The 9744-nt window shown below is 49.9% G+C and overlaps 1 protein-coding gene across 2 annotated transcripts in view; it reads left to right on the top strand.

The window, feature by feature from the left end:
- The window catches only part of P2RX1 (purinergic receptor P2X 1), a 19333-nt gene extending 15350 nt beyond the window's left edge, over positions 1 to 3983 (top strand). For both annotated transcript variants that reach the window (XM_027767891.1, XM_006167598.2), the window contains exons 8-12: positions 917 to 1044; positions 1405 to 1495; positions 2118 to 2183; positions 2523 to 2624; positions 2739 to 3983. In XM_027767891.1, coding sequence (XP_027623692.1) covers positions 917 to 1044; positions 1405 to 1495; positions 2118 to 2183; positions 2523 to 2624; positions 2739 to 2804 — 453 coding nt within the window. In that variant the 3' untranslated portion in view covers positions 2805 to 3983. The remainder of the gene's footprint in view (positions 1 to 916; positions 1045 to 1404; positions 1496 to 2117; positions 2184 to 2522; positions 2625 to 2738) is intronic.
- Positions 3984 to 9744: the final 5761 nt, after the last annotated feature.

The following is a 9744-nucleotide window of genomic DNA, read 5'->3' as shown; positions in this document are numbered from 1 at the left end:
GATGGGATTCTGGGGCCAGCAGGTGGCATGGTGGTTAAGGGCACTGGACTCCCACATGGCCAACCACAGTTTGAGTCCTGGACCTGAGAGCTTGTGTTCTCACTGTTCCCCACCCACTCTGTCCCTCTCTGGTCAAATTAAAAAATAAATACATAAATAAAGTTAAATAAAACAATCCCTTCAAAATAAATAATGCAACTTAAAAGTTAACATGCTTGGGGCCAATAGGTAACGTAACAGTTAAGGCACTGAACTCCCACTTGGCTGACCATGATTTGAGAACTGGACCCAGTGGTTTGAAAAATCATGCTGCATACATGCCCAAAATCCCGAGAGGAGAATGGAGGAAAGGGGATTGCCATGTGGCCATCCCCCCTGGAGGGTGATTTTTCATTTTCCCACTTCTGTCTCTCTCTGTCTCCAATGAGCGCATGTGCCCTATGGCGAAAACTTAGAGAGAGAGAGAGAGAGAGAGAGACAGCCCCATCCTCCTGGAGCTTACAGTTAATTCTTGAAGGAGATAGGTTAATAAATAATTACACAAAATAAACATATGATTACAAAGCGACGAATGTTCCAAATGAAAACACACAGCATATAAGGGGAATGACAGGGACATATTTCAGATTGGGGAATGAGAGTCAGGGAAGGCCTTGCAGGGGAAGTAACCAGAGGATGAGAAAGAGCCAACCTTGTGAAAAACTAGGGAACAGCATGTGCAAAGGCTCTGAGGTAGGAGGAACTTGGAAAATTCTAGAAAACCAGAGTGTGGCGTGTGATGGATGGCAGGTGAGGCCAGAGAGGGTGACAGGACCTTTACCCTAAAGCAGTGTCTCTCTTTTCTCCCCCACTGAGGGAGTACTGGCACCAGCTGCGAGACGGTTTCTTGACGTGAAATCTCCCCTATCCCTGGCAGGGCGGGGTGGTCGGCATCACCATCGACTGGAACTGCGACTTAGACTGGCACGTGAGACACTGCAAGCCCATCTATGAGTTCCACGGGCTGTATGAAGAGAAAAGTCTGTCTAAAGGCTTCAACTTCAGGTGACTGCCAGGACCCTGTCCCCCCCAGCACATAGTTCCTTGGGGTTCTGTGGGCTTCTCTACTCCCAGAACCCTTTGGGGCTGAGCAAGTGTCCTCAGAGAGGTCCAGAGGACCCTGGGAGGCCTCTGTTCTTCTGGATGGCCAGCAGAGAGTAAGCCCTTGGAGGCCCACGTCTTCTCACCCCTGGGTCTCAGTCCATCAGGAGTTGAGGCAGGAGTTGAGAGCAACGTTCCTGGAATGAAGCCTGGGATCCCGTCTGGGAATGGGATGGGGCTGAATCACAGACCTCTAAGGGACCCCCCATCCCGGTTGCTCCGCATGCTCTTGCCTCACCTCCTGCCACCAACCCCTTCCCCAAGGTTTGCCAGGCACTTTGTGGAGAATGGGACCAACCACCGTCACCTCTTCAAGGTGTTTGGGATTCGCTTTGACATCCTGGTGGATGGCAAGGTGAGTGACCAGCTGAGACATCCTTGGTTCCTGTGAGTGCCCTTGGGTATCTGTCGTTACGGGGAGACCGGAAGTTCGGTAGAGTCCATTCAATAGTTCTACCTCCTTTTTCTGTTTAATTTTTTAAAATTTATGATAGAAAGCATGTATGTGCACATGACTCTGTGTGTGTGTGTGTGTGTGTGTGTGTGTGTGTGTGTGTGTGAAGGAGTACTCTCGACAGGGTCTGGGCACACAGAGATCCCTTTCCTCCAGCCCACTGGATCTTAGGCACTCATGTTTCAGGCATACCAGGCTGGGGGTTCAAAACATGGCTGCCATGTATGATCTGGTTTCTCTTGAGAAATTTATTATTGCTGTGCCATAGAGTCAGCCAATGGGGCATGGGTGACACTGAGGGCAGTGCTTTTCAGTCATTGACCATGCCTCTCCCACAGTCTGCCTGGGTCCAGGGAGGCAGAGCCAAGGTTAAAACCCAGGCCTGGCAGCTGGTCCCCATGTAGAGTCAGCAGGCACTGGGGATAGTTCAGTTAAGGGGTCAGGGGCCCCATCGCAGACCTGGACTTTTCCATCTGGGCCCCTCCTGAATCTTAACCCTTTCTTCCCTGGACCCGGACACCAGGCTGGGAAGTTTGACATCATCCCCACGATGACCACGATTGGCTCTGGGATTGGCATCTTCGGGGTGGTAAGTGCTGGGGTCACTGGGTCGCTGTGCTGGGGTTGGGCTCTCCTCTTCCACGTCCTAGTAGGAGCAACAGGTACTTGACCCCCAAACTGGACCATAGCTGTCCACTAGCTGCCCACAGTATATTTGAAAAAACTGAGGCTCACAGCTAGGAGAGGACAGAGTAGGTATGGGACCTTCTTTGTCCCCCCAGGGCCCTGCAGTGCCTCATTTTTGGCTCCAGGAAACAGAGGTTTAGCTAGGGTAGGCTTCAGCCAGGACCACACAGTCAGTGGAAGCCGAGATTCCCAGGCTCTGACCCCCAGATTCTCAGGCTCTGTCCACCTGCTCCTGCCTCAGGCGACGGTTCTCTGTGACCTGTTGCTGCTCCACATCCTGCCCAAGAGACACTACTACAAGCAGAAGAAGTTCAAGTACGCAGAGGACATGGGGCCAGAGGAGGTGAGAACCCTGAGCCCAGCCCTTGGGAGTCCTCAGACCTATGTATCTGTGTTGAGGGGGTACAGGCAGCTGCTTCCACAGGGCTGACATGGTCCCCTCCCCGTGCATGTACAGGGTGAACGTGACCTTGCAGCCACCAGCTCCACCTTGGGCCTGCAGGAGAACATGAAGACATCTTGACCCTCGACCCCTGACTCCTGACTGGATGCAGCATGAGGCTTTAGACAGGGGCTTGGTGGGTCCTGGCCAGGGCAGAGGGGTCTCCCCACGAAGTCTCCTACCCTCTCAGTCAGGCAGATGCCAGTTTGCCAGAGTTCAGGGTGGACACTGAGAGAGACCTGGGTAGTTCTGGGCTCTGGCTCCAGCTCCACAGTCCCCGAAGGGAGCCCCACCTGTGTGTCAGCCACCCCTGGTCTAGAAGGGCGGTGGGCATGCAAAGCCCCTCTCACACACCTGTACCTCTCTCTCGGTCCTCCCTAGCTGTCCCATTGCCTTTCCTGTCCCACTGCCTTTCCAGGTCTGGGCTTTCCAACATGGGAGCCATGAGTCACAGGTGCCTACTAAAATTTAAATGAACTAAAATCGACTAAGACAAACATTGAGCTCCTCAGCCAATCTAGCCACGTTTCAGCTGCTCAGTAGAGACGTGGCTGTCTAGTCGCTGTGGTGCTGGGTAGTACAGGGTGTTTTCATCACTGCGGGAAGTTCTGTTGGACAGCTCTGTAAGCCCTGTTTCTTACTGGCTTCCGGTTTCCCTGGGAGATTATCCACAGGGCAGTGCAGAGCTTTTTATGAATGGGAGGCTTCAGGGCTAGCCATGTGATCTGCGTGGATAGGCCATTTGGAAGACCTAAATTTAAGAACTGCTGTTCTAGAACTTTCTGCTTCTAGGCTCTTGATCAGGTGTCAGACGCAGCCCTGGGCCTGTGCCACCTGGCAGGTGTGTGCACAGAGCAGGGTCTCCAACACCCTCAGCATGTATACAGTGTGCTCACCCGCCGCCTGGTGTCTTATGCACACACGCCCACATGCACACGCACCACATGCACCTCCAGCCATTCCGAATTTGAACCACTCTGGCCTGGTAAACACAACCACCTGAACACACCTCCACTCCCAAGCTCAGACACTTGGTCCATGCCATGTCACCTCCACGGGGAATGCTTCTCCCAAAGCGTGTCAGGCCAGTTTGGCCCTTCTAGTCATGACTCAGCTACCTCGGGTCGGGGTGGGGGCCCGAGCTGACTCAGGCTCCATGCCTTGTGGCTCAGTCCCAGCTCCCAAGGCTTGTCTGGCTCTGTCTGAACACAGGGTCTGGGGAAAGTGAGGGTGGAGTGCAATAAAATGAATGAGGACGGGTCTCTCTGCCTCTGTGCTTCCTTGCCAGGCCTCTCTAAGCTCAGTGTGCCCACCTGGGGGACACGGGGCTGAGCTGAGTAGTCTCTGGGTCTGTCAGTAGGTGGTCACGAGCTGGCTGACCTCTGTCCATGGGCCACTGTCCTGACACAGCCCTCTTCCCATCTTCCACAATTCCCCCTCCATGGCAGTCAGAGGCCTGGTCCCGGGACAAGTAGAGAACCCCAGGAGTGGCCTCATGAAACAGGGGCAACTGTCTCAGGAAGGGGTTCTGAAGGACTGCCAAAAATGGGAGGAGGGTCTCAGCTGGAGACAGTGTGAATGGATTCTCCAGGGGCCCTGCTGTGGACATGACCGCTAGGTAGGCCAGGAAGGGGCTCTGGGCACCCAACGTGACCAAGCTGTCTAGACCAGGGCTGTCTAGTGAACCTCCTGCAATGCTGGAATGTGCTCTCTCTGTGCTGCCCAACATGCTACCCCTAGCCATAGGTGGCCGTCACACACTTTCGAATGTGACCAGTGCAAATTCTCCAGGGGCCCTGCTGTGGACATGACCGCTAGGTAGGCCAGGAAGGGGCTCTGGGCACCCAACGTGACCAAGCTGTCTAGACCAGGGCTGTCTAGTGAACCTCCTGCAATGCTGGAATGTGCTCTCTCTGTGCTGCCCAACATGCTACCCCTAGCCATAGGTGGCCGTCACACACTTTCGAATGTGACCAGTGCAACCAAGAAACTAAACCTTTTACTGCAGTTAACTACGTAGACTCCAGTAACATAACCATTATGCCATCTGCTGGTCCTGTAAAAGTAATTTTAAAACAGGGTATTGAAAATGTGCATAAAAGGAAATACTAGAACTAATATAAACTTTTTTAAATATTAAAATTAAATTTTAAATAATATAGCAAAGAAAACACATAGAAGAAACACAGCAATTATTACACACATATTAGCTACAAAATAAAATGCCCTCTCACTAGGAAGGACTAGCCCTATTAGATATTAAACATATTATAAAGCCTCTGAGGACCTGCAAATGGCTTAGCAGTTACATCGCTGGGCTTGACCAGCCTTGGTTTGAGGCCCTGACTTGATCACCCAGGGGGTGACTTCTCACTTTCCGTCCCATTATCTCTGTCTCTCTCTCTGGTCAGCATACATACTCTAGGGCAAAAACCCCTACAAAAATATAAAAATAAAAGCCTCTGTAATTGAAGCAGTGTAGAACCAGGGCATGAGTTGACAGATCTATAAAATAAAATCGAAATTGAAAGTCCAGTAGAATATTCCAATAGAATAGAAAGTCCATAAATAGACATATCAAAACTAGGGCAAAGATGGCCTGGTAAAACTAAATTGCATTTGGAGAGGAAAAATAAATTAGAGCTTAACCTATACTATATATGAGAATAAACTTAAATTTCAAGTTTATTCTCATACATCTACATCTAGATTCACATTTAAAACTAGATTTACCAAAATATAAAGACAAAATAGAGCCATTTGAGTACCAGAAGAAAACCTAGATGAAGTCAGCAAACATCTCTGTATTCAAAATCCAAAAGCAACAAAAGAAATGACTGATAAATATGATTACATAAAAAAATAGCATGACAAAGCAAACTCAAAAGACAAATGATAACCTGAGAGAAAATATTTATAACACTTTACACAGATAAAGGCCTAATATTCCAAGATATAAAGATCTCTCAAAAATTAAAAGAGAAAACTAAATATCCAAGAAAAAAATAGGTTAAAAAAATAAAAAGACAGCTCACAAATATATATAAAGGTGGCATTTTAACATAGGAAAAACTGATCAACTTTGCCCAGAATAAGAAAAATGGTGGCAACTTGGTTTCTAGCCACAGGAAGATAGAATGAATACCGAAGGCACAAGAGTATGTCTAATTCTCTGGTTAGATTAGAATCAGTGTGAGCAAAATTTGTAGACCACTCCCCAAACCCCCAGCTCTCCACACGTCTTTCAACAGAACTTTTGCTGGAAAGGGGTGTTCAGCTTTATGCACTGACGTGATCTGAAATTTCTAGTGCCTCCTGTCTTTCAAAAGCGCTAAGAGCATGAACTTTGTGTGGATTCATTTTTTTCTCAATAACCTCTACTTTTTTTTTTTTTTTTAGTTTGCTATAGTGCACATGCACTCGTCAGAGAGAAAGCAAGAAAGCACTTGTGAGGGAGTTTGGCCGCATTGCAATCCCTTCTCCATTATTCTCTAGGAAGAAAAACATGTGCCCAGCATGTTTTTCATAGCCAGTGGACCCAGGACTCAAACTGTGCAGTCAGCCATGTGGGATCCAGTCACCTTAACCACCAGGCCACTGACTGGCCCAGGAACTAAACTTTTTATTTACTTTTAACCAATTTAAATAGTCACATGTGGGACCAGCTCATGGCCTAGTGGTTAAGGGAGCTGGATCCCACACGGCCAACTGTGGTTCAAGTCTCAGCCCCAGCACTTGAAAAACATACTGGGTGCATGTGTGCACCTCAAATCCCAACACGATGGAGAAATGGAAGAGAGAGGATTGTGGTATGACCATGCCTTGTTGGGGAGGGAGGGGGCATGCATTCTCTCTCTATCCATCTTTGTTTTTCTTAGACAAGCACGCACGTCCTCTGGCAATTAAAAACAAGTAACCAAACAAACAGAAAGCCCAAAGCATTGGCCGGAAGGTGGCATGGAGGTTAAGATTCTGGATTCCACATAGCAAATTGCACGGTTTGAGTCCCGGACCCAACAGTTTGAAAAGTACGATGGCCATGTGTATGTATGGCCGAAATCCCAGGAGGAAAATAGAGAAGGGACTGCAGCCTGGCTATCACTCTTGTGGGCTGATTTTTCACTTTCTCTCTGTTTCTCTCTGGCAAGTGTACCCACCCTATAGCAAAACTGAAAACAAAACAAAACAAAGGCACAAAATATACATGTAACTAGTGGCTACCAGATAGGATAGCATGGGAGACTCCTCCCTTTTCCCTCAAGCCCTTGGCCTTCTGCCCAAGCACCATGGCCCAGATTTTACAGGAATTCCCTCTTCTGCCCTCCCTTTCTCATCCAGACCCACCTGTCTTTGCACTTCCTGCCCGCTCTCCTCCTAAAGGAGCAGAAAAGCAGAAAAGCTCCCCCTCTGCACCCCACTCTTCTATCCCTGGAAACCTCCCAGCAGAGGCCGCCCCTCTCTCCCACTCCTGTACCTGCTTCCCTATTCTGCCTCCTCCTGGCCCACATTCCCTTCCTTTGCCACACTTCCAGAACGACCAGTCCACACTTTCCTCGGCAATTGGATTGGCCTCCACTCCCGCCCCTTCTCGATGCCCTTGCCAAGGTCACCAGCACTGTCCTCTTGCCAAATTGAAGTCGACGCTTCAGCCTGTACCCTTGGCCTGTCAGCATCAGACACTGGTGTCCAAGCCCTCTTTGTTGAATCAGGACCTGCCCTCTTCCTGATATTCAGCCAGCCTGATGCACGGGAAAAGACAGGTTTCCACTGCCACAGCTCACTGTGTGTCCTTGGGCAAGTTGCTTAACTCTCCAAGCCGCCTCATGAGTCAGGGATAATAACAGCCTCTGCCAGGGTGGGGGGAAGATAAAAAAATGCAACGTGCCTAGCTCAGAGCCTGGCACACAGTAGTGCTCTGCTCCTCACCCTGTCTACCCTTGCAATGCTGGGGTCAGCTATTTGTCCCCAGATATCTATTCTCCCTGTGGCGATATGACCTTGGTTCCTGGCAGGCACATGGCTGCCTAGAATGCGAGTGGCATCCCCTAGCCTCCTCTTGCAGCTGCATCTGGTCATGTGTCTAATGGGATGTGTATAGAAGTGTCACAACACTCTCTGATATTTTCCTTAAAAGATGGCTGGAGTCTAGCCGGTATCCTAAACCATGAGGACAAGAGCCACACCTATAGGTTGCTGGAGCTGTGGGTAGAAGGAGCCACATCTGGGAGGTCTTGCAGAGCACAGCTGCCCCTACCAGTCTGGAACTGTCTTCCCTGAGGCTTGAATGTGGGATTTCTGTTACCTACATCAACTTTCTGGTCCTGCTTGTAATGAATGCATTCCCTCTTAGAAGTGAGTGTTCTGTCCTTGCCCTCCTGCTTTATTGGCTCTGAGTGATCTCATCTTTTTCCGATGGCTTTCTTTACAATTATGGGTTCTTTCTGAGGTCTCTCAAAACTGTCTCCCTGGTCTAGCTCTCTTTCCTGAGCTCCAGCTTCACAGACCCAAACTCTCAATTAATAACAATCCAACTAGGGGCCAGCAGGTGGCATGATGGTTAGAGCTCTGGACTCTCACGTGGCTGACCATGGTTTGAGTCCTGGACCTGGCAGTTTTCTCACTCTGTGTCTCTCTCTAGTGAATTGAAAAATAAATAAATAAATTGGGACCAGCAGTTAGCGTAATAGCTATGTCGCTGGACTCCCATGTAGTCGACCGCAGTTCAAGTCTTGGACCCGGCGGCTTAAACTCATGCCGGGCACGTGTGCATGCGTGCCCAAGATCCCAAGAGGAGAATGGAGGAGAAGGGATTGCTGCGTAGCCATCCCCCCTGGGGGGTGATTTCTCGCTTTCTGTCTCTCTGTCTCTCTCTCTCTGTCTGGCGAGCGCACGCGCCCTATAACAAAAAACCTCTCCAAAATAAATAAATAAATAAATAAATAAATCTTTAAAAAAAAAACTATCCGATTTGTTATTTATTCAACAGATACTGAGCACCTATGCCATGTGTCTGGTATGTGCGGGATGAATCACACATTTTCTGCCCTCAAAGTGTTCCTAGGGGACAGGCAGATATACAAATTCTGGGCACAAGGCAGTCCCTAAGAGCAGTTACTAGCCAGCCCTGGGCAGCGGGAAGATCATGGGGGAGGTCTCCTGGCAGAAGGGACGTGGAACTAAGCTCTGGAAGTCGAGTAAGAGTCAGGTAGGTGGGTGGCTAGAAGTGGGTTAGTTAGGTTACAGAAGCTTGATTGGATATAGCTTCAAAGTAGTGAGTGGTAGATTCTTAGGTAGGAGCTGATTGGTTGGACTTTCAAGTTTGGAAGACTTCTCCGGCTGCCAGTGGAGAGGCAATGAGAGGTGAGACTGGGTAGGGAGATGGGAGGCCAGTGAGGAGCTGCTGCAGCCAACAGGTGTGAGATGGTGGTGGCCTGAGCTCAGGGAGGGGCACAGGGTGGGAGAAGTGGATGGATTCCAGGGAGAGTTAAGAGGCATCCAGCCGGGCCTGGTGGTTGCCTGAGGCAGGAAACAGGTGGGCTGTAGGTGACTAGGTTTTAGTTGGAGGTAGGGACACGGGAGGCCAGGACTGGAGGATTGAAAAGGGGCTCTGTTTGGGCCAAGTGGTGGTGCGAGAGGCCAGAAGATTCACAGTGCAGAAGTTAGCATAAATGAAACAAGAGATAGTGAGCTGCCAGGGAGAGGTTGGGGCAGGGTCCGCAGGAACTGTCACCACGAAAATCACCATGTCCTGTCCAGTTCCTTCCATTCCCTCTGCCCCAGCTAGGCCATTCTGCAGCCTGCTTACAGAGCCCTTCTCCACTCATGAGTTTGACCCCGAACCCAATACTCTATGCTAAACCCCTCCTGGCCTCCGGACCTGAGACCCTGGAGACCCAATACTCTATGCTAAACCCCTCCTGGCCTCCGGACCTGAGACCCTGGAGGGAGCTAAACTGGACCTGCCACTCAAGGCCCTGGTAGCTCACCCTCAGCCTACTCCAGGTCTGCGTTTCATCACTGC

This window comes from Tupaia chinensis, unplaced genomic scaffold (genome assembly GCF_000334495.1).
Source record: "Tupaia chinensis unplaced genomic scaffold, TupChi_1.0 Scaffold144899_1, whole genome shotgun sequence".
Taxonomy (NCBI): Eukaryota; Metazoa; Chordata; class Mammalia; order Scandentia; family Tupaiidae; genus Tupaia; species Tupaia belangeri.
The sequence above is the reverse complement of the archived record's forward strand: the minus strand, read 5'-3'. Positions and strand labels throughout refer to the sequence as shown.